At 49.8% G+C, this 25,391-nt stretch overlaps 1 protein-coding gene across 2 annotated transcripts in view; it reads left to right on the top strand.

The window, feature by feature from the left end:
* Window positions 1–5,609: 5,609 nt before the first annotated feature.
* Window positions 5,610–25,391, top strand: part of morn4 (MORN repeat containing 4) — a 34,216-nt gene continuing 14,434 nt past the window's right edge. Inside the window, exons 1-3 of one of the 2 annotated variants that reach the window (XM_038822099.1) lie at window positions 5,619–5,789; window positions 5,923–5,983; window positions 23,189–23,263. In XM_038822099.1, coding sequence (XP_038678027.1) covers window positions 5,980–5,983; window positions 23,189–23,263 — 79 coding nt within the window. In that variant the 5' untranslated portion in view covers window positions 5,619–5,789; window positions 5,923–5,979. Of the gene's footprint in view, window positions 5,790–5,922; window positions 5,984–23,188; window positions 23,264–25,391 lie in introns of both variants that reach the window. The other variant, XM_038822100.1, reaches the window with a different exon arrangement.

Here is a 25,391-nt window from a genome sequence, read left to right as displayed (position 1 = left end):
CGTGTAAGGCACAGGTGGATGGGGGGACGATGAAAGAGAGACAGAAATTGGTGGATGTGATTCTGGGGGTGGATTGTAGATATGCGAGGGACCCGACCCCAGAACTCAGCAAAAAAACTGCAAATGCAGTTCGGCCTGCTGTCCAAGGACGGGCGGTGTGCCAACTGAGGCGGGGGTAATGGGCGGTGTACGAGTATGGGGAGAAGGCCAGTCATCTCTTGGCTCACCAAATAAGGTAGCAGGAGGCGGCCAAGTAGATTGTTGAGGCTAGGGATTCAGAGAATAGGCTGGTCTCTGCCTCGGAGAAGATGAATGGAGTGTTCAGGGCCTTTTACGAGAGGCCTTTACAAGGTCGGAGCCACTGGAGGATGGATGGGTGCTTGGCGGAGTTCTTGGGGGGTTTGGAGTTTCCCATGGTGGGCGAGGAATTGTGGGAGGATCTGGAGGCACCGCTGGGCCTGGAAGGGATTCAGATAGCGTTCACGCACATGCAGGAAGGGAAGGCACCGGGGCTGGATGGTATATCGGTGGAATTTTATAAGAAGTTTGCGGATCAGTTGGATCTTGGTCACTGGGCATGTTTAGGGGCACTTTGGGATGGAGCTCCCTTCCGGAGATTCTGAGTCAGGCATCCATGTCCCTGCTCCTGAAAAAGGAGAAGGACCCCACAGAATGTGGGTACTATCGCCCGATCTCACTGCTAAATGTAGTTGCCAAGTTATTGGCCAAGGTTTTCACATTAAGGCTGGAGTCTTGCCTTCTGGAGGTAGTGGGGGAAGACCAGACGGGGTTTGTGAAGGAAGGGAAACTGTTGTCCAATGTGAGGCAGTTGTTGGATGTGGTGCTTATCCCGGTGGTAGGGCCAGAATTAGAGATAATTGTGTCATTGGACGTGTAGAAGGCGTTCGACCAGGTTGTGTGGGGTATTGGAGAGGTTTGGGATAGGTCCTGGGTTTCTGTTGTGGGTATGGCTCTTGTAGTCGGCCCCGCTTTCTAGTGTTTGTACGACCACCATGAGCTCGAGTCTTTCCGCTTAGATCGGTGGACGAGACTGGGGCGTTCAATGTCTCTATTGTCGTTTGTGCTGGCAATTGAACTGTTACCCATTGCTTTGAGGACCTTGAATGTGTGGAATGGGGTTATGGGGGGGGGGGGGGGGGGGGCTTGCGGTGCAGCAAAGGGTTCAATTATATGCAGATGTACATGAGGGAGCCAGGGTCATCTATGAGGAATATTCTGGGTATTTTGCACAGCTTCGGGCCTTCTCAGGTTACAGGTTGAACATAGGGAAGAGCGAATATTTTGTAGTTGATGCTTCGGGAGAGGGGCCAGATTGGGGGTTTGCCGTTTCCGTTAACGGGACTAGTTTTTGATACTTTGGGGTCCAGGCGACTAGCGATTGGGCAAGGCTCCGGAGGTTGAACTGTACGAGCTTAGTTGCAGAGATGGGATACTCTCCCAATATCTTTGGCAGGCCGGGTTCAATCAATTAAGATCAACAACCTGCCAAGATTTTTGTTTTTATTTCAGCGTCTCCCAGTATTCCCGCCGAAGTCTTTATTCCGAAGGGTCGAGCGTCTTATTTCCGCCTTTATCTGGGAGGGTAAATAGGGGGAGCCCTCAAAGCTGGTTCCCATTTGTGGCAACCACCTGTTTGAGCCAGCATGGCTGGATGCCACGTTTGAAACATGGAGGGAGAAAGGGCTGGAGAGAGTGGGTGATTTATTCGTGGAAGGGCGGTTTGCCAGCCTGGAGGAATTGAAGATGAAATTTGGTATATCAGGCTCGGATGTGTCAGGTACCTCCAGGTACGGAGCTTTGTTAAGAGGATATTCTCGGATTTTCCCGATGGTGTCGCCATAATTCTTGTTGGAGCGGATTCTCTCCTGTTTGGAGTGGGAAGAGGGCAGCATGTATGAACGGATTGTAGGGGAAGTGTTGAGTTCGGTGGAAGGGTCAGGGCTAAATGGGTGGAGGAATTGGGGCAAATACAGGAGGAGGAAGTATGGAGTGAGACATCATTGTGTGCAAGTCTGAGCCTGATTACAGCTCAAGGTAACGTTTCGAGCTCACCTCACTAAGGCTTGGATTAGTCTTTTTTTTGAGGGGGTGGAGAATAGGTGAGAGTGTTATTCGAGAGGGCCCGACATGTTCTGGTCCTGTTCCAAGCTGGTGGAGTTTCGATGGTCATTTCTTATCAGCATGTCGGCTGGAGCCCTGTCCTTCGGTGGCTATGTTTGGAGTTTCTGATGTGCCGGAGGTGCAAACAGGTGTGGGGGCAGATGTCCTTGCCTTCGCCTCTGTGGTGAACATATTGTATTACCCATTCACCACTGTATTACACTGTATCACGCTGTTGCCCATGTGGGCTCCACCTATGGACCATTGTACGATATTACACAGAATGTATCATGTTGGTGCCCTTGTGGGCTCCGTCCCTGGCTCCGCCCCTTGAGGGGAGGTATAAAGAGCAGCTGCCCCGTAGGCGGCTCTCACGAGCAGAGCAGTCGCAGGCAGGCACTGTTCTAGTCGATTAAAGCCACAGTTTACATCTACTCACGCGAATTGATGGTCACATCAACCTCGTTGGTGGTGCAGAGGCGGATCCTGCTGGGCTGGGGGCCAGCAACGTCTCCGAGTGCTTCAGCATGGTTAGAGAACTTGATGGAATTTTTGCATCTTGGGAATGTCAAATACACCATGAGGGGGTTGATTGAAGGTTTCTATTGGAGATGGCGGCCATTTATATTATGTTTCAGAGAATTGAGCACTGTTAGCTGTTAAGGGGGGGGGGGGGTGCGGATATGGTTTTTCTTTGCTTTACACGTGGGCTGTCCCAGCATTTATTGCCCACCCCTAATTGCCTTTGAGGGGGCAGTTAAGCATCAACCACATTGCTGTGGGTCTGGAGTTACATGTAGGCCAGGCCAGGTCGGTTTTCCTTCCCTAAAGCACAGTAGTTAACCAGATGGGTGCTTTTAACGACAATTGACAATTGTTTCATAGTCATCAATAGACTTTTAATTCCAGATTCTTATTGAATTCAAATTTCACCATCTGCAGTGGCGGGATTTGAACCTGGGTCCCCGGAGCATTACTCAGGGTCTCTGTTTACTAGTCCAGTGAAAATACCACTATGCCATCACCTCCCCTGTGGGGGGTGGGGGGTGGGGGGGGGGGGGTCTTGTTCATTCGGTTGAAGGGTTGTTTTGGGGGTTCTGGTTAAGGGTTACAGTTTGTATTTTTTGTAATTTGGCATAACATGTTAAAACTTGTTGTACGTTCCTTACAACTAAATCCCTCATCCCTGGAACTAGGTTGGTGAATCTCCTTTGCACCCTCTCAAAGACTCTCATATCCTTCCCAAAGTGCGGTGACCAGAACTGGATGGAATACTGCAGTTGTGACCTAATCACCTTTATAAAGGTTCAGCACAACTTCCTTGCTTCTCTTCAATGCCTCTATTTATGAAGTCCATGACCTAAAATATTTTGTTAACCACTCTCTCAATATGTTCTGCCACCGTCAAAGATCGAGGCACATGAACCCCCTGGTACCTCTGTTCTTGCAAATTCTTCAGATCTGTGCCTGTATCTGTGTCTATATTTCCTCTCCTTCCCTCTGCCAAAATGCATCACTTTCCGCTTCTCTGTATCAAATTCAATCTGCCACTTTTCTGCCCACTTTGTTAGTCCCAATACAATCATTTTGCATCAATTTCACTGTCTGCCACACATCCAAGTTTGATACAATCAATAAAGTTTGAAATTTGAGGTTTTTGAGTAGTGGAAAGATTTGGAAAATATTATTCCAAAATACCCTGATCCTCCTGAGCATTGTTAAATTCATCACACACCACATCTCAAATTAATCTTTTTCAATTCAATTTATGGATTGTGGGCATCGCTGGTTCGGCCAGCATTTATTGTCCATCCCTAGCTGCCCTTCAGAAGGTGGTGGTGAGCTGCCTTCTTGAACCGCTGCAGTCCCTCAGGTGTAGGTACACCCACTGTGCTGTTAGGGAGGGAATTCCAGGATTTTGACCTTGCGACAATGAAGGAACGGCCGATATATTTCCAAGTCAGGATGGGGAGTGATTTGGAGGGGAACCTCCAGGTGGTGGGATTCCCAGGTATCTGCTGCATTTGTCTTCTTCGATGGTAGTGGTCGTGGGTACAGTGTACTGAGGTACAGTGAAAAGTAGTGTTCTGTGTACAGTAGACAGATCATTCAGTACATGAAAAGAAAATACATAGGGCAAACATAAAATACACAATGTAGATACATAGACACAGGCATCGGGTGAAGCATACAGGAGTGTAGTACTACTCAGTGGAGAAGATGTGTGAAGAGATCAGATCATTCCATAAGAGGGTTGTTAGGAGTCTGATAATTGCGGGAAAGAAGCCTTTTTTGAATCTGTTAGTGCCTGTTTTCACACTTTTGTATCTCCTACCCGATGGAAGAAATTGCAAGAGTAAGTAAGCCGGGTGGGAGGGGCCTTTGATTATGCTGCCTGCTTTCCCAAGGCAGCGGGAAGCGTAGACAGAGTCAATGGATGGGAGGCGGGTTCACGTGATGGCCTGGGCTGTGTTCACGACTCTCAGTAGTTTCTTCCGGTATTGGGCCGTGCAGTTGCCGTACCAGGTTGTGATGCAGTCAGATAGGACGCTTAACTATGGTGCATCTGTAAAAAGTGGTCAGAGTCAATGTGGATATGCCGAATTTCCGTAGTTTCTTGAGAAAGAGTGCAGCATGGTGGCCTAGTGGTTAGCACAACCGCCTCACGGCGCCGAGGTCCCAGGTTCGATCCCGGCTCTGGGTCACTGTCTGTGTGGAGTTTGCACATTCTCCCCATGTCTGCGTAGGTTTCGCCCCCACAATCCAAAAATGTGCAGAGTAGGTGGATTGGCCACACTAAATTGCCCCTTAATTGGAAAAAATAATTGGGTAATCTAAATTTATAAAAAAAAATTTAAAAAAAGTTTCTTGAGAAAGTATAAGTGCGGTTGCGCTTTCTGGATCGTAGTATCGACGTGGGTGGACCAGGATAGATTATTGGTGAGGTGCACAGCAAGGAATCTGAAGCTGTCAACCATCTCCACTTTCATTATTCATTTTATTATTATTCATTTTATTATTCATTTTGTCCAATTTTACTATTCATTTAGACCAAAGGTAAAATTAGTTAATTTCACTTTAAATTATGTATACAAGTTAGAGCTGTGAGTAAACCCCAGCTAAACAGTTCAATAACTTTGCCTTATCAATCAAACTAATCAATGAGAAATGAACAGAAGAAGCTGCCAGTTCCTTGGATTGTGCCCCGCACAAAGATGGACGCCTCCTCCGGCTGGCAGTTTTAAAAGCAAACCTTCGGTTGCGCCCTTCATCTTTTGGCTGGTAAGCTCTACAGAGGGTGGGGGGTAACTTCAGTGAACGCAATTTCCTGGCCGTTTCCACAGGTAATTATTATTCTAAAAATGAATAAATGAATTAATAAGGACTCCCTGCCCCTCACAAAGATGGCGACCTGCGGTATCCAAGGCGGTCGCCAAGGGTAACGGAGGCAGTGGGTGGGGTGTGAGCCAATGAGGGCGGGCGTTGTTGGGGGGTGCTGTCCCTGTCAGGAGGACATGTCTGACTCAGGCAGGGCCTTGGAGCTGAATATTCATCAATGTAAACCTGGCTGGCTCCCTGTTGCATGATCCACAGGCTGCTGAGCACTGAGGAGGTGAGTGGGCACCTTTTAACAAAAACTTAAAAGGCACAATTCGTCCATTATCAGGGTAAGGATTTCCTTTTTTTTGTTTTTTGTGAATTCTCAGCTGGGAGCTTCAGCATTTGTCTACCTGTCCAATATCTCTTATCTCAGAATGGATTAATTTATTTATTTTGTGCCTGCATTTTTCTTTTCTGCAGAGAAGGCTGGGTTCTCGCAGTTGTGATGGGTGCTGGTCTGGGGGTCGCCCATGCTTGATGCGTAAGACTAATGAATGTTTGTTGGATATTTGGCTATGTGGGCCATCACAGTTAAGGCTGTGATCATGTTCCTGTCTGTGCGCGAGCGCATTTGTGCACTCAAGTATTCCCCGCTGTTGCCAGACTCCGAAATGACCCTCTTATGGATTGAACTGATCTCTTCACACATCTTCTCTACTGAGTAGTACTACACTCCATATGCTTCACCCGATGCCTGTGTCTATGTATTTACCTTGTGTATTTATCGTATGTCCTATTTTTTTTAATGTATGGAACGATCTGCCTGGAATGTACGCAGAACAATACTTTTCACTGTACCTCGGTACACGTGACAATAAACAAATCCAATCTAGCAGAGCCAACAATCAGGTGTGGAATCTCTTGGCTGACTTCAGCACCCCTCCGACCCGTTCTAGCCTAGCGGTGCTGTGGTCAATTCCCTTTCTCCCAGATTATTAACTCAGCATAGATCAGGAATGGAGAGGTTACACACTGAAGTTCCAGCCAGTGCTCAGTGGGTGGTGCACTTGCCTCCATGACGCACGGTAGCATTGTGAATAGCACAATTGCTTCACAGCTCCAGGGTCCCAGGTTCCATTCCGGCTTGGGTCACTGTCTGTGCGGAGTCTGCACATCCTCCCCGTGTGTGCGTGGGTTTACTCCGGGTGCTCCGGTTTCCTCCACAGTCCAAAGATGTGCAGGTTAGGTGGATTGGCCATGATAAATTGCCCTTAGTGTCCAAAATTGCCCTTAGTGTTGGGTTGGGTTATGGGGATAGGGTGGAGGTGTTGACCTTGGGTAGGGTGCTCTTTCCAGGAGCCGGTGCAGACTCGATGGGCCGAATGGCCTCCTTCTGCACTGTAAATTCTGTGACACAAGGTTGTCACTCCGGAGACTTGAGTGCATAACCTAGGATCACAGGATGTTCTGTGCTGGCCGAGGTCATGTCTTTCAGGTCCGACATTGAAGCCGAGACCCAACCTGAAGTCGGTGAAAAAGATCCCATGCCACTATTTTGAAGAAGAAAAAGAGGGCGTTCTCCCTGATATCATAGTTAATATTTAACCCTCGACCATAGAACATAGAGAACATAGAACAGTACAGCACAGAACAGGGCCTTCGGCCCTCAATGTTGTGCCGAGCAATGATCACCCTACTCAAACCCACGTATCCACCGTATACCCTATACCTGTAACCCAACAACCCCCCCTTAACCTTACTTTTTACACTACGGGCAATTTAGCATGGCCAATCCACCTAACCCGCACATCTTTGGACTGTGGGAGGAAACCGGAGCACCCGGAGGAAACCCACGCACACACGGGGAGGACGTGCAGACTCCGCACAGATAGTGACCCAGCCGGGAATCGAACCTGGGACCCTGGAGCTGTGAAGCATTTATGCTAACCACCATGCTACCGTGCTGCCCATAACCCAAAACAGACTGTCTAGGCATTATCACATTGTTGTTTGTGAGGATTTGCTGTGTACAAATTAGCTCCACATTTCCTACAACAGTGATTACATTTCTAAAAAAAACTACCTTTATTAGTTGTGAAACATTTGGTTATCCGAAGATAATGAAAGGTGCTATAGCAATGCAAGTTATTTATCTAGCTGCTGTGTGGAGTTTATCTGTTGTGTTTAGTGACGTGAATGATTATTTTTACCTACTCCTTATTTTTACCTACTCCTGTGTATTTGGCTGTGCTTTTATGGGTCATCCACTATGTAATCCTAAAAAAAAACCTTGCTGTTAAAAAGAAAGAAGATTCAGCATCCACTGTGGGTGACTGATTGTCAGGTAGTGTGGTGGCATTGAGCTGACACTCTGGAACAGGCTGCAATCAGTAGAGTTCTCTCGTTCAGCTTGGGCACCACGCTTGGCCTGGGAGCTGTCTTTATTCTGGGGCAATAAAAGCGCAGATCTGAACATACTAAAAATGATGGACAGGTGGAGACCCTCTGGTCCATTCGGTCTCCTCACATATTGATGGTATCTTGTGTATTACAACGTGTATGCTCTCAAACCAAATGCACATACAAACCAAATCTATGGGCTCTCCTGGGGAAAGTGCAAAACCAGGTGAAAACCTTTCCCCCACCTAAAAATAAAGACTTGCATGTATACAGTGCTTTTCACCACCCCTCACAGTACTTTATGATGTATAGTCACTGTTGTAATGTGGGATTGTGATTGAAACGAGTCCAAGTGATCGTTGGTGCTGAATTTCCTGCAGGTACCTTTTGATGTAATGATGTGAGCATCGCTGGCGAGGTCAACATTTATATCCCATCTCTAATTCCCTTTGAAAAGGTAGTGGTGAGCCGCCTTCTCAAATACAACTGAACAGCTTGCTTGGCCATTTCGGAGGGCAGTTAAGAGCCCAGCACATTGCCATGGCATATAACAACAACTTGTATTTATTTGTATAGCACTTGTAGATGAGTATTCCAAAACGCCACAGAGGCATTATAAAAGGCTAGTATGCAGGTACAGCAAGTATTAGGAAGGCTAATGGAATGTTATTTTTACTGTGAGGGGAATTAATTACAGAAGGAGCGACGTTAAGGCATTGGTGAGACCACATCTGCATTATTGTTTTGTACAGTATTGGTCTCCTTATTTAAGGAAGGATGTAAATGCGTTAGAAGCAGTTCAGAGAAGGTTTACTAGCCTAATACCTGGAATGGGCAGATTGCCTTCTGAGGAAAGGTTAAAGATGTTAGGTTTGTATCCGTTAGAGTTAGAAAAGTAAGAGGCGACTTGATCAAAACCTTTAAGATCCTGTGGGGTATGGACAGGATGGATGTGCAGAGGATGTTTCCTCTTGGCAGAGAATCTGGAGTGTCAAACATATTAATGGTAAAAGATTAGTGAAGGCTAGAGTGGAACCCGTAGGGCGAAGCAAGGTAAACCGCTCACTGAAGCGGAGGGTATGGCAGTGGTACTAAATGAGTACTTTTTTTCTGTCTTTATAAAATTAGAACATAAAACATAGATCATACAGTGCAGAAGGAGGCCATTTGGCCCATCGAGTCTGCACCAACCCACTTAAGCCCTCACTTCCACGCTGTCCCCCTAACCCAATAATCCCTCCTAACCTTTTTGGACGCTAAGGGCAATTTAGCATGGCCAGTCCACCTAACCTGCACGTTTTTGGACTGTGGGATGAAACCGGAGCACCCGGAGGAAACCCACGCAGACACGGGCAGAACGGGCAGACTCCTCAGACAATGACCCAGCAGGGAATTGAACCCGGATTCTGGCGCTGTGAAGCCACAGTGCTAACCACTGTGCTACCGTGCTGCCCTAGATGGTGACAATGATCCAATTGAAAATGTGGGTGTTGAGCAACTGAGCAGTACAGTGATAGATAAAGAAAAGGTGCTAAAAAGGCTGGTAGCACTCCAGGTAGAGAAGTCGCCAGGCCCAGACGGGATGCACCCTATTGCTGAGAGAGAGAGGTAAGGGAGCATATTGCGGAGCTGTTGACAAAAATTTTCCAGGCCTCTCTGAACACAGGATTAGTCCCGGGGGACTGGAGTATTGCAAATGTGATGCCGTTGTTTAAGAAAGGGGCAAAGAATAACCCAGGAAACTACAGACCTGTCAGCTTGACATTAATAGTGGTAAAACTGATGGAGGCCATAATACGGGATGAGATAAATATACACTTAGATAAAAATAAGTTAATACTAGACAGTCAACATGGCTTTGTCAAGGGCAGGTCATGTCTGACAAATTTAATTGCGTTCTTTGACAAGGTGATACAAGCAGAGAATGAGGAGGGTAGTGACGTGAATGTTGTATGGGCTTTCAGAAAGCATTTGATACAGTGCCACATGGCAGGTTGGCTAGTAAATTAAAAATGTTTGGGATTGATGGGTCCTTGGCAGCATTAATAGAAGTTGGCTAAGAGAAAAGAAACAGAGGGTAGGTATAGATGGGTATTTCTCAGACTGGAGACGAGTTGAAAGTGGTGTTCCCCAGGGCTCAGTGTTGGGATCCTTGCTTTTTCAGATTTACGTGAATGATTTAGAGATGGGGGTTGAGAGCAAAATCTCGAAATTGGCAGATGATACCAAGCTCGGGAGAATATTGAATTGTGAGTATGACGCTGAGCGACTTCAGAGGGACATTGATAGGTTGACCAAATAGGCAGACCCCTGGCAGATAAACTTCAATGCAGCGAAATGTGAGGTAGTGCATTTTGTGAAGCATGGGAGGACAATACAGGCTCAATGGTACAACTTTGAGGGGAGTACAGGAGCAGAGGGGCCTCAGGGTTCAAGTGCATAATTTTCTCAAGGTGGCCAGGCAAGTTTAAACAGTTGTTAAGAAGGCTTAGAGAATCCTTGGGTTTATAAATAGAGGCACAGAGTATAAAATCAAGGAAGTGATGCCACACCGTTACAAATCATTGGTCAGACCGCATTTGGAATATTGTGTTCTGTTCTGGGCACCTTATTTAAGGAAGGACGTTAAAGCCCTGGAGCGAGTGCAGAGGAGAATTACTGGAATGATGCCAGGAATGAGGAATTTTAGATACAAGGAAAGATTGGAGAAATTGGGCTTGTTCTCCTTGGAGCAGAGAAGAGGCGACGTTGACAGGGTAAAGAAGGATATTCTGTTTCCACTAATTGGTATGTTAGTCACTGGCGGTCACAATTTTAAGATGGTCAGCAAGAGAGCTAGAAGTACGATGAGGAGAAACTTATTTACTCAGAGAGTTGTTGGAATTTGGAATATGCTGCCTGGAAGAGTAGTGGAGGTGGATTCCATCAGGTGTTTTAAAAGAGAGCTGGATACCTATGTCCTATGTTTTTTCATGTATAGAACGATCCGTCTAGACCGTACACAGAACAATACTTTTCACTGTACCTCAGTACACATGACAATAAATCGAATCCAAATACATATTTGAAAGGAATTAATTTAGAGGGCTACAGAGGTAGGGCTATAGAATGGGACCAGCTGGGTAGTTCTTTTGGGAGCAGATGCGGATACGATGGGCCGAACGGCCTCCTTCTGTGCTGTAAATAACAAACAAATAACTGGGGGTCACTGTTCAAAAATAAGGGTCAGTCATTTAAGACTGAGAGAGGAGAGGAAATTGTTTCTCTGGCGGGGTCAGGAGTCTCTGAAATTCCCTTCCGTAAAAGGCAGTGGAAATAGTGACTTTGAATATTTTTAACATGATAGGTTCTTGATTTATAAGGACATGAAAGGTTTATGTTCATAAAACAAAATGTGACACTGAGCCACTTAAAGGGAGTTTAGGGCAAGTGACCGAAAGCTTGGCTCGAGAGAGAGAAATTTTAAGGCATGTCTTAACTTGTATGTTAAAATGAAAAAAGTCAGTTAGAGAGGCGGAGAGATTTAGGGAGGAAATTCCAACGGTGAGGGCCTTGACAACTGAAGGTATGAGCACCAATAGAGTGATTCAAATTGGGGATATTCAAGGGTGGAATTTAAGGAGCACCGATATCTCGGAAATAAATGGGTAACACGAGGTTTGGCCAGCAGATTTCCTTCCCTAAAGGACTGTAAGGAACCAGTGGGTTTTTACAACAATCTGGTAGTTTTTGTGGTCACCGTTACTGAGTTGAGCTTGTTATCCTGGAATTATAGATGATTCAGTTTCCCAGCCGCTGTGAGGGGATTGGTCTCTGGGTTATTAGTCTGGGTTTCTGGATTGCTAATTCAGTAACATTAACACTATGATACCATTCCTTTAAATACTCTGTCCCCCTTCTGGCCACTGAAAATGAAATGAAATGAAAATCGCTTATTGTCACAAGAAGGCTTCAAATAAAGTTACTGTGAAAAGCCCCTAGTCGCCACATTCCGGTGCCTGTTCGGGGAGGCTGGTACAGGAATTGAACCGTGCTGCTGGCCTGCCTTGGTCTGCTTTCAAAGCCAGCGATTTAGCCCAGTGTGCTAAACCAGCCCCAGCCTCTGGGTTCCATGCAGGATGTTTGAGTTGCCTATTCATTCAGTTTGTATCAAATGATGGGTGGCTGGTGCAAGCAGCTTCAGCAATAACGTTAAAAGGGATTTGTGTCAGTTATTGGAAAGGAAGGAATGGTCGGGCGATGATAGAAAGGACAGGAAAGTGGGATTCATTTCTTTCAAAGAATTGGGACAAGGCCCCCTTGTGTGCTGTACCATCTAAAAGGTAAAGAGGGGTTACATCGTCACCTTCCCTGAGCCAGGACCCATTTTCTGTAAACATTCATCCCTCCACAACCATCATGTTCTGTTATACCAGAATTAGGAGCAGGAAGAGGCCATTCAGCCCCTCGAGCCTGCTCCACCATTCAGTAAGATCATGACTGATCTGATTGTGGCCTCAACTCCACTTTCGTTCTTACCCCCACGATCCTACCCCCACGATCCTTTGACTCTCCTTGTTGGTCAAGAATTGATAAATTAGGGCAGCACGGTGGCGCAGTGGGTTAGCCCTGCTGCCTCACGGCGCCGAGGTCCCAGTTTCGATCCTGGCTCTGGGTCACTGTCCGTGTGGAGTTTGCACATTCTCCCCGTGCCTGCGTGGGTATCGCCCCCACAACCCAAAAAGATGTGCAGGCTAGGTGGATTGGCCACGCTAAACTGTCCCTTAATTGGAAAAATGAATTGGGTACTTCAAATTTGTAAAAAAAAGAATTGATAAATTTAGAGTACCCAATTATCTTTTTCCAATTACGGGACAATTTAGCGTGGCCAATCCACCGAACCTGCACATCTTTAAGTTGTGGGAGTTAAACCCACGCAGACACGGGGAGTTTGCACAAATTCCACACGGACAGTGACTCAGAGCCAGGATCAAACCCGGGTCCTCAGCGCCGTGAGGCAGCAGTGCTAACCACTGCACCACCGTGCTGCCCCTGGTCAATCTATCTATCTCGGTTTTTAAAATATTCAATGACCCTGTCTCCACGGCTCCCTGGGGAAGTGAGTTCCACAGACTCGTGACCACGTGAGAGAGAAAAAGTCTAATCTCTGCCTTAAATGGGACACCACCCCTTATTTCTAAGCTGTGAGCCCTAGCTCTAACCACCCTGTTTGAGCTGCTCGCAGAAAAATACTTTGCACTGTACTTCGGTACACGCGATAAAACACAAATCCAAATCCAAAAGGGAATCCTCTCGATATCCACTCTGTTAAGCTCCTTCAGGATCTGGTGTGTTTCAATAAGATCCCCTCTCAATCTTTTGGATATCGGCCCAACCTGTCCAACCTTTATTCACAAGATAACCCCCGCATTGTAGGAATCAGTTGAGTGATTTTTTTTCCCCTGAACTGATTCCCCGAACAGGCGCCGGAATGTGGCGACTAGGGGCTTTTCACAGTAACTTCATTGAAGCCTACTCGTGACAATAAGCGATTTTCATTTTTCATTTCATAATGCGATTATACCCACAGTGCAGTCCACATACAGGATCATAGAATTTCCAGTGCAGAAGGAGGGCATTCAGCCCATCGAGTCTGCACCGACCCTTGGAAAGAGCACCCTACCTAAGCTCACACCGCCATCCTATCCCCACAACCCAGTAACCCTACCTAATCTTAGGGCAGCACGGTGGCGCAGTGGGTTAGCACTGCAGTCTCACGGTGCCGAGGTCCCAGGTTCGACCCCAGCTCTGGGTCACTGTCCGTGTGGAGTTTGCACATTTTCCCCGTGTTTGAGTGGGTTTCGCCCCCACAACCCAAAGATGTGCTAGGTAGGTGGATTGAACATGCTAAATTGCCCCTTAATTGGAAACAATTAATTGGTTACTCGAAATTTTTTTTAAAAAGAAAAAAAAACCTACCTAATCTTTTGTTTGGGCATTAAGAGCGACTTATCATGGCCAATCCACCCAACGTGCCCATCTTGGAATGCGGGAGGAAACCGGAGCACCCGGAGGAAATCCACACAGACACGGGGAGAACGTGTAGACTCCACACAGACACTGACCCAAGTCGGGAATCGAATGTGGGACCCTGGAGCTGTGAAGCAACTGTGCTAACCACTAGGCTACCGTGCAGCAGCCCCCCCCCCCCCCCAAAACTGGGGCCCTGACCTCACCACCTTGAAAGACGATGGCGGCAGATACATGGGAACAGCACCACCTGCAATTTGCCTTTCCAAGTCACACACCATCCTGAGCTGAGACTATTATCAGGGCCCCTGCATTGCTGATACTGAATGTAAACACCAGCTGAGGAAGTCTCACTTGGAAAATCAAGATCCCCAACTGCGATATATCAGAGCTGCAACAAAAAGGGCTTGTAACTTATCACAGAACTGACTACAGAAAATGAGATTACATTCGGGCTGCTTTGTTTGATTTTACAGGACGGCCGATAACCTGCCTGTTTGGGTGTGTGGTTTAGCACTTTAGACTGTCCTGAGGATAAGCTGAAATACTCACTACATATACTTGTTTTCTTTCCAAGCTCCCTTGCTGAGCTTTGTAGATAATGGGGCTCCCTCAGGTGATTAACAGGTGGAACTGCAATATTTTAATTTATTTCATTTAATCCCATGCATCCAGTAATATCTAATAATGCTGACTGGCGAGAATCATGTAGCATGTCTTGATTCTTAAATTCAATTAATCTACATACTCGGCTGGGTCACTGTCTGTGTGGAGTCTGCACGTCCTCCCCGTGTGTGCGTGGGTTTCCTCCGGGTGCTCCGGTTTCCTCCCACAGTCCAAAGATGTGCGGGTTAGGTGGATTGGCCATGCTAAATTGCCCGTAGTGTAAGGTTAATGGGGGGATTGTTGGGTTACGGGTATACGGGTTACGTGGGTTTAAGTAGGGTGATCATTGCTCGGCACAACATCGAGGGCCGAAGGGCCTGTTCTGTGCTGTACTGTTCTATGTTCTATGTACACTATTGAAGGCCTGCAATTCTAGAATTGCTTTCCTAAACCTCTGCCTGTGCCTCGTGTGTGTGTGTGTGTGTGTCTCCCTTCCTTTGAATAGTTCCTTAACACACACCCCATGGTCAAGCATTCGAATCAACAGTACGTGCTTTTTTTTAATAAAATATTTTTTATTCTCCTTTTTCACATTTCTCCCAAATTTACACCCACCAACATCAAACAATAATCAGTAACAAATATGTCAACCCCCATAACAAGAACAACGATCCCATCCTCCCACCAAACCCCAAACATTAGCTCGCATGTTCACATAAACAAATGACAAAAAGGAATCAGGAATCACCCATAGTCCCCATTAACACTCACAGCCTCCCCCCCCCCCCCCCCCCCAAACAAATGTTCGATGTTATCCAGTTCTTGAAAGTGCATGATGAATAATGCCCATGAATTGTAGAACCCCTCCATCCTTCCCCTCAGTTCAAAGTTAACCTCAAGAGTCAAGAATTCCAGCAGGTCCCCCCGCCACGCCAGGGCACAGGGTGGAGAGGTTGCTCTCCATCCCATCAGGATGTGCCTTTGGGCGATCAATGAGGCGAAGGCTACAATATCTGCCTCTGCACTCGTTTCCAACCCTGGCTGGTCCGACACCCCGAATATGGCCACCTGGGGGCCCGGGTCCAGTTTCATGTGCACCACCTTAGAAATGACCCTAAAAACCTTCTACTCCTTCAAAGAATTGGCTCATCCTCGTGAGGTGTGCTCTGTATACCACCTTCAGCTGTATCAGCCCCAACCTCGCGCACGAGGTGGAGGCATTCACTCTCCGCTGCACCTCACACCAGGACCCCCCCTCCATATCCTCTCCCAACTCTTCCTCCCACTTTGCCTTGATCCCTTCCAGTGGTGCCTTATCCTTTTCCAACATAGCTCCGTACACCGCTGACACTACCCCCTTCTCCAGTCCCCCTGTTGTCAGCACCTTCTCCAGCAATATGGAGGCTGGCTCCACCGGGAAGCTCTGTATCTCCTTTCTGGCAAAATCTCGAACCTGAATGTATCTAAACATTTCTCCCTGCTCCAGCTCATACTTCGCTTCCAGTTCCTTCAATCCTGCAAACCGACCCCTAAGAAACAAATCTTTCCGTGTTTTAATCCCCTTCTCCTCCCATTTCTGAAAATTTCCATCCCACCTCCCTGGCTCAAATCTGTGGTTCCCCCGAATCGGCATTTCCCTTGACCCTGCCCCCAACCCGGTGTTGGCGAAACTGCCTCCAAATTCTCAATGAAGCTATTATTACCGGACTCCCTGAGTATTTCCCCGGGGTTATCGGGAGCGGCGCTGTTGCTAGTGCTTTCAGCCCCGACCCCCTGCATAAACTCTCCTCCATTCTGACCCACTGGGAATCAACCCCTCTGACCCAGCTCCGCACCTTCTCCACATTCGCCGCCCAGTAGTAGTACATCAGGTTCGGAAGACCCAAACCCCCTGCCTGCCTTCCCCTCTGTAGCAGCACCTTTCTAACCTTGGCCACCTTCCCTCCCCATTTGGCAGTACGTGCTTTTATGGCCCTGCGCTAAATGCTGGTGAATATTTTTGTTTTAGATCTATTTTTATTCAACAAATTGCAGGACAACATAACAGTGACACAGCTTGTGAGCACCCATGCAACGGATGTAGTGTGAACAATTTGTCTTTTTTTGTAGTGTGGACGCCCCCCCCCCCCTCCCCCCCCCCCCTGCAGCTGCTGGCCACAAATAGGTCTCTGAAGATGGCAGTGAACAGCTTCCACCTCGAGTGGAACCCTTCCTCCGACCCCCTGATGCCAAATTTACTGTTTGCTAGCCTCAGGCATTCTGCCAGTCTGAGGCCTTAGGCGATGCTGCCGACTGACTGATTGATTGGTTTATTGTCACATGTACCGAAGTACAGCGAAGAGTATTTTTCTGCGGCCGAGGGAACGTACACAGTACGTACATAGTAGACAAAAAGAATAATCGACAAAGTACATTGACAAATAGCACATTGACAATCGTGATTGGTTACAGTGCGGAACAAGGGCCAAACAAAGCAACTACATGAGCAAGAGCAGCATAGGGCATCGTGAATAGTGTTCTTACAGGGAACAGATCAGTCCGAGGGGGAGTCGTTGAGGAGTCTTGTAGCTGTGCGGAAGAAGCTGTTCCTATGTCTTCAGACTTTGGTATCTTCTGTCTGATGGAAGGGTCTAGAAGAAGGCAAAGCCTGGGTGAGAGGGATCTCTGATAATGCTGTCTGCCTTCCTGAGGCAACAGGAGGGGTAGACAGAATCAATGGGAGGGTGGCATGTTTGTGTGATGCGTTGGGCTGAGTTCGCCACACTCTGCAGTTTTTTGCGATTTTGGGCCGAGCAGTTGCCATACCAGGCTGTGATGCAGCCGGATAGGATGCTCTGTACAGCACATCTCTAGAAGTTTGTGAGAGTCAATGCAGACATGCCGAAGGTTGGGCTTTCTTGACTCCATGCGAGTAAGAGTCGTCGCCAGGCTATCAGGGAAGCGAAGGCTAGGGCATCGACCCCTCTCCCCTCGAGAGTTCTGGCTGTTCTGACACCCCAAAGACTGCCACTAATGGACATGGCTCCACCTTAACCCCCTCGACCTTGGACGAGCATGGTCCAGAATCTGATCAGTCTTGGGCAGGACCAGAAAATGTGGGAGTGGTGGCCGGACCCCCTCTGACATCGCTCACATCCGTCTTCCACTCCCGGGAACAACCTGCTCATGGATGTCCCAGTCAGCTGTGCCCTGGTCATGCATGTCCCAGTCAGCTGTGCCCTGGTCATGCGTGTCCTGGTCAGGTGTGCCCTGGTCATGCGTGTCCCAGTCAGCTGTGCCATGTGTGTCCCGGTCAGGTGTGCCCTATGCACCACCTTCAGTTGCATCAGGCTCAGCCTCGCGCATTAGGTGGTGGAGTTCACTCTGTGCAAGGATCTTGCTCCGGTGTCATCCTCCTAGCTCGAGGCCCTAGTTCTTCCTCCCACCTCTCTCTTGTTTCATCCAGTGGGTCCTTATCACCTCTAGCAGTGGTCTCTGTATATGCCCGTGCATTTTCCCTCCCCTAACTCATCCTGTGATATCAGTCTGTGTAGCAGGGTGTGCCTGGCTAACTGGGGGAACGGTGGGGCCTCCTTGCGGAGGAAGTCCTGTATTTGAATGTACCAGAGTTCGTTCCTTTTGGGAACTGGAGCTTCTCTGTTAGTTCCCCTGGGGTTGCCACTCTGCTGTCAACGTACAAGTTTCTGACCCTCAATACCCCATCCTCCCATCTCCAAGTTTTTTTTTAAAATAATTTTTATTGAACATTTTTTACAAAATATATAACAACAAACAGTAACAAGCAACTATAAAACAACATAATAATAAGCATAGCACCCCCAAGACCGTAACAACCCATATATCGAACCCACCCCCCAAACCCAGTAAACAACAAAAGAACTTAAAAATAAATTAAAACTAAATAAACATAGTCAACCCCCCCCCCCCCCCCCCCCCCTCCCCCCGGGTTGCTGCTGCTGCTGACCTAGTTCCCTATCGCTGAGCCAGAAAGTCGAGGAAAGGCTGCCACCGCCTAAAGAACCCTTGTACCGATCCTCTCAGGGCGAATTTGACCTTCTCCAGCTTAATAAAACCCGCCATGTCATTGATCCAGGTCTCCACGCTTGGGGGTCTCACATCCTTCCATTGTAGCAAGATCCTCCGCAGGGCTACTAGGGACGCAAAGGCCAAAACACCGGCCTCTCCCGCCTTCTGCACTCCCGGCTCCACCGCAACCCCAAAAATCGCGAGTCCCCAGCCTGGCTTGACCCTGGATCCTACCACCCTCGACACCGTCTCGCCACCCCCTTCCAGAACTCCTCCAGTGCCGGGCATTCCCAGAACATATGGGCATGGTTCGCTGGACTCCCCGAACACCTGACACACCTGTCTTCGCCCCCAAAGAACCTACTCATCCTAGTCCCGGACATATGGGCCCGGTGCAGCACCTTGAATTGGATGAGGCTAAGCTACACACATGAGGAGGAAGAGTTAACCCTCTCCAGGGCATCCGCCCATGTCCCATCCTCGATCTGTTCCCCCAGTTCCCCCTCCCACTTAGCCTTTAGCTCCTCTACTGACGCCTCCTCCATCTCCTGCATTACCTTGTAGATATCAGATATCTTCCCATCCCCGACCCAGACCCTCGAAAGCACCCTGTCCCTCACCCCCCTCGCAGGAAGCAAAGGGAATCCCTCCACCTGCCGCCTAGCAAACGCCTTTACCTGCAGGTACCTGAACATGTTCCCCGAGGGGAGCTCAAATTTCTCCTCCAACTCTCCCAGGCTCGCAAACCTCCCATCAATGAACAGGTCCCTCAACTTTCTGATGCCCGCTCTGTGCCAACCCTGGAACCCCCCATCAATGTTCCCCGGGACGAACCGATGGTTCCCCCTTAGTGGGGCCTCCCTTGAGCCCCCCACTTCCCCCCTATGTCCCCTCCACTGCCCCCAGATCTTGAGGGTAGCCTCCACCACCGAACTCGTGGTATACCTCATAGCAGGGAGCGGCAAAGGCGCCGTTACCAGGGCCCCCAGGCTTGTGCCTCCACAGGACGCCATCTCCAACCTTTTCCATGCTGCCCCCTTCCCCTCCATCACCCACTTGCGCACCATCAACACATTGGCCACCCAATAATACCCCGAGAGATTGGGTAACGCCAGCTCCCCACCATCTCTGCCCCGCTCCAAGAAAACCCTCTTCACCCTCGGGGTCCCATGCACCCAAACAAAGCTCATGATGCTGCTGGTCACCCTTCTAAAAAGGCCCTAGGGATAAAGATGGGCAAACACTGAAAAAGGAACAAGAACCTCGGGAGCACCGTCATTTTGACGGACTGCACTCTACCCGCCAGCGATAGTGGCACCATGTCCCACCTTTTAAATTCCTCCTCCATCTGCTCCACAAGCCTGGTAAAATTAAGCTTGTGGAGAGTCCCCCAACTCCTGGCCACCTGCACCCCCAGGTACCTAAAACTCTTCACTGCCCTCTTAAACGGGAGCCGACCAATTCCCTCCTCCTGATCACCCGGGTGCACGACAAATACCACACTCTTGCCCAGATTCAGCTTATAGCCCGAAAAGCCCCCAAACTCAGCCAACAGCTCCATCACCCCCTGCATTCCCCCCTCTGGGTCCGCCACATACAGCAGCAGGTCGTCCGCATACAGCGATACCCGATGTTCCTCCCCACCCCGCACCAGACCCCTCCACCCCCCCAACTCCCTCAACGCCATAGCCAGAGGTTCAATTGCCAGTGCAAAAAGCAAAGGGGACAGGTGGCACCCCTGCCTGGTCCCACGGTAGAGCCTGAAGTACTCTTACCTGCTTCCATTAGAACTACACTCGCCATCGGGGCCTCATAAAGCAACCTCACCCATTTGATGAACCCCTCCCCAAATCCAAACCGCTCCAGCATTTCCCACAGGTACCCCCAATCAACTCTATCAAAGGCCTTCTCTGCATCTAGCGCCACCACTATCTCCGCCTCCCCCTCAACCGCCGGCATCGTAATAACATTTAACAACCTCCGCACATTCGTGTTAAGCTGTCTTCCCTTGACAAATCCTGTCTGATCCTCGTGTATCACCCCTGGCACACAGTCCTCTATCCTGGTGGCCAGGATCATCGTCAGCAACTTAGCATCCACATTTAGGAGCGAGATTGGCCTGTATGATCCGCACTGCAGGGGGCCCTTATCCCTCTTCAGGATCAAAGAAATCAGCGCCCATGACATTGTCGGGGGAAAAGCCCCCCCCCCCCCCCCCCCCCCCCCCCTCCCATGCCTCATTGAAGGCTCGCACCAACAGGGGGCCCACCAGGTCCCCATACTTTTTATAAAATTCCACCGGGAACCCATCCGGCCCCGGCGCCTTCCCTGACTGCATTTGACCAATCCCCCTGACTAGCTCCTCCAACTCAATCGGCGCCCCCAGACCCTCCACCAGCTACTCCTGCACCTTTGGGAAACATAGCCTGCTCATAATGCTCTCCATTTCGCCCTCCTCCTCCACCGGTGGCTCCGACCGGTACAGTTCCTTGTAAAAATCCCTAAAGACCCCGTTCACCTCTGCCCCCTTCCGCACCACATTCCCACCCTTATCCATCACTCCACCAATTTCCCTAGCCGCATCCCGCCTGTGGAGCTGATGCGCCAGCATCCTGCTCGCCTTCTCCCCAAACTCCTAAACCGCGCCTTGCGCCTTCCTCCACTGTGTCTCCGCCTTTCTGGTGGTCAGCAAGTCGAACTTGGCCTGCAAGCTACGCCGTTTCCCCCAACAATCCCTCCTCCGGGGCTTCCGCGTACCTCCTATCCACATGCAGGAGCTCCCCCACCAGTCTCTCCCTCTCCCTTCTCTCCCTCCTTTCCCTATGGGCCCGGATGGAAATCAGCTCCCCCCGGATCACTGCCTTCAGAGCCTCCCAAACCATCCCCACCCGGACCTCCCCCGTATTGTTGGCCTCAAGATACCCCTCAATACTTCCCTGGACCCTCCTACACACCTCATCAGCCAGCAACCCCACGACCAGACGACACAGCGGGCACTGGTCCCGCACCTCCCCCATCTCCAGATCGACCCAGTGCGGAGCATGGTCTGAAATTGCTATGGCCGAATACTCGGCATCCTCCACCCTCGGGATCAATCCCCTGCTCAGGACGAAAAAATCTATTCGGCAGTAGACCCTATGTACGTGGGAGAAAAAGGAATACTCCCGTGCCCTCGGCCTCCCGAACCTCCAGGGATCCACCCCTCCCATCTGGTCCATAAACCCCCTCAGCGCCTTGGCTGCCGCCGGCCTCCTACCCGTCCTATATCTGGACCGGTCTAGTGGGGGATCCGGCACCGTGTTAAAGTCTCCCCCCCCATGATCAGGCCCCCTGCCTCCAGGTCCGGAATGCGGCCCAACATACGCCTCATATAGTCATATAGAATTTACAGTGCAGAAGGAGGCCATTCGGCCCATCGAGTCTGCACCGGCTCTTGGAAAGAGTACCCCACCCCCTACCCAAGGTCAACACCTCCACCCTATCCCCATAACTCAGTAACCCCACCCAACACTATGGGAAATTTTGGACACAGGGCAATTTAGCATGGCCAATCCACCTAACTCGCACATCTTTAGACTGTGGGAGGAAACCGGAGCACCCGGAGGAAACCCACGCACACACTGGGAGGATGTGCAGACTCCGCACAGACAGTGACCCAAGCCGGAATTGAACCTGGGACCCTGGAGCTGTGAAGCGATTGTGCTATCCACAATGCTACCGTGCTGCCCGTAAAGCCAGCGTCATCCCAATTCGGGGCATACACGTTTACCAGCACCACGTTCTCTCCCTGCAGCCTACCCTTCACCATAACAAACCTGCCCTCCTTGTCGGCCACCACCTCAGACGCCTCGAACGCCACCCTCTTCCCCACCAGAATTGCCACCCCCCCGGTTCTTCACATCCAATCCTGAGTGGAAAACCTGCCCCACCCACCCCTTCCTCAGACGAACCTGGTCCGCCACCTTCAAGTGGGTCTCCTGGAGCATAGCCACGTCCGCCTTCAGCCCCTTCAAATGAGAAAATACCCTAGCCCGCTTAACCGGCCCATTCAGCCCCCTCACGTTCCAGGTGATCAGCCGGATCAGAGGGCACCCCGCCCCCCCCCCCCTCCCCCGCCGACTAGCCATAGCTCATCGACTGCTCGCCCCTGGCCAGCACACCCCACCCGACCCGTTCCCCATGACGATAGCACCTCTCCCCTACCCCTCCGGCCCACACCAGCTCCTTCCTGGCCAGTCCAGCAGCAACCCGGTATCCCCCCCCCCCCCCCCCCCCCCAACCAGGCTAGGACCCCTCCCCATCTCCAAGTTCTATACATGCCATCCATTCTGTCTGGGATAAATCTGTGGTTTTTGAAGATAGGAGCTGAGACAGACGTGTGTTTTAGCATAAAATGGTGCCTCAGCTGGAGGCTTTGTGTGGCCATCACCAGGCTTATTTGGCCACGGGGAATGGGAGTGGGGCGGTGACCAGTGTCCGCAGGTCTCTTCCATTTGCACCCATTCCGCCCCCGCCTCCCCCAGCTAACCCCGCACCCTTTCCACATTTGCTGCCCAGTGGTAGAACAGGAGGTTCGGCAGTGACTGGATACACCATCGCTTTTGGGACTTTGTTTCCATTTAGTTTATTTAGTTGAATCGTGCCCTGTGAGTTGAGTGTGGAACTTTAACCCAGTTACTCACAGAAATGAATTTTTGTTTATTAGATTGGAGCATGACGCTGATCAAAGGAACCTTCACCTACTCGAGCGGTGAGGAGTATCACGGGGAGTGGAAAGAAGGTAAGTCAGCACTGCCTGTTATTGCACAGCCAGCAAGATGTGACTGAGGCTATTTATCCTTCCTCCCTGGATAACTTCCTGGTGTCTTAACTGGGTCCCTGGGATTTTTTTTAATTAATAAATTTAGAGTACCCAATTCATTTTTTCCAATTAAGGGCCAATTTAGCGTGGCCAATCCACCTACACTGCGCATCTTTGAGTTGTGGGGGCGAAACCCACGCAAACACGGGGAGAATGAGAATGTGCAAACTCCACACGGACAGCGACCCAGAGCCAGGATCGAACCTGGGACCTTGGCGCCGTGAGGCTGCAGTGCTAACCCACTGCGCCACTGTGCTGTCCATCCCTGTTATGTTGGCACACATTGCTACAACACCTTTTTAATCCAGTTAATGACCTGAGATACTTCATGGGGGATGGAGTGAATGGCAGGGGCCAGAGTCAAATGGCCCAAGGTGATGTGTTGGCAGAATGGCCTAGAGGCAATTTCAGTCAGGCCAGAGGTGGCCATTTAGAAGATGCTGAATTGCATTTATATAGTGTCTATGCAAAGACCCTGGAGACTGAGTAGTCGAGTAAATGCTAGTTGATTCACGGTCAAAAGAAATAGCTGCTATGGCGGCATAAACACACAGTATAAATTCCACACAGTGGGCAGCACGATAGCACATGTGGCTAGCACTGTGGCTTCACAGTGCCAGGGTCCCAGGTTCGATTCCCCGCTGGGATACTGTCTGTGCAGAGTCTGCACGTTCTCCCTGTGTCTGCGTGGGTTTCCTCCGGGTGCTCCGGTTTCCTCCCACAGTCCAAAGATCTGCAAGGTTAGGTGGATTGGCCATGATAAATTGCCCTTTGTGTCCAAAAAGTTTAGGAGAGGTTAGTGAGTTATGGGGATAGGATGGAAGTGAGGGTTTAAGTGGGTAGGTGCAGACTCGATGGGCCGAATGGCCACCTTCTGCATTGTATGTTCTATCTATCTATGTATAAGTCCCAGTCGGGACTACCAGGATGCCAGTCCCTGTTTGGGCCGGCTTTTATACAGGTTAATTATGCGCGCCAGCTGGGAATCTTGTATTCCACAAGTCCTACGACTTGTGGTTGCGCTTCTGCCAGTGGTGCGTCTGGGTCGAGTGGGATGTAACGATTCGTCGATCGTCTTTTCGGCGACGAATGCCAGAGGGACACTGCTGGGGGTTCGGCTCTGGTCACGGTGTGTCAGTGAGTGCGGATGCTTCAGTGTCCATATCCGAGGCCGAGTCATTGTTATCTTGACAGTCATTTCAGCAGCACGCTCACTCGTTTCCTGCTGCCTGTGTGTCTCCTCTTCACGAATGACGGACAAAGTTGTGGCAGCACAGAACTTCATGGATACTCTTCCAGTCACAGCTGCGCAGATCCGAACGTGGTCCCGGAGGGATCCCACGCTGATTAAACTTCACCATGTCAATCTACCCGGTAGCACAATCGGTTGCACCCCTTGACTATGCAATGGTATCAGAGGTGGTCGAGGCACCAATGTACCTCCCGTGGTTTCCTCCGAGGCAGGCCGTCTGCCATTAAGGTGGTCCACATATTTCCGCATGGTCTTCTCTCGGGTTCTGATCTTGTACGATCGGAGCCCTATTTTCTCCAACACGTCCCCAGGAGTCCAATGAGCGGCGTCACCGAAATTCCAGACATCTACGTTGTCCCCCAGTTCAAAACTTCTCCCAGACATCTGGTGGTCATGATATTTCTTCTGACTCTCCTGTTCTGACTCCACCTTTCTGCCAAGACTTGGAAACAGCAGGCTCAGGCAGGTTTAGAGGCACCAGCCCATTAATAACTCACTCCAGCAGGAGGGAGATTCTGGTGCTCCTGACATGCTGGGCATCGTTGTACCACTGTCTGTCATCATTGATCCCTGGCCACCAGACATAGCTCCTCGCCATCATCTTCTGGCTGTCCACTATGCAGGTCCTGCAGGATCGACTCTTGACCCGGCCACTGGACGAACACAAGAGCTCCCCATAGGAGGATACCATCCTCTACACGAAGCTCCTGCTGCCTCATGATGGAGGGAAGGAAGGCTGCCGGGGGTTTCCCTGTACTCCACCGGGTAGATTGACATGGTGAAGTTTCGTGGGAT

The sequence above is a fragment of the Scyliorhinus canicula genome, chromosome 16 (genome assembly GCF_902713615.1).
Source record: "Scyliorhinus canicula chromosome 16, sScyCan1.1, whole genome shotgun sequence".
NCBI lineage: Eukaryota > Metazoa > Chordata > Chondrichthyes > Carcharhiniformes > Scyliorhinidae > Scyliorhinus > Scyliorhinus canicula.
Note: the sequence above shows the minus strand (reverse complement) of the source record. Positions and strands in the feature narration are given on the sequence as shown.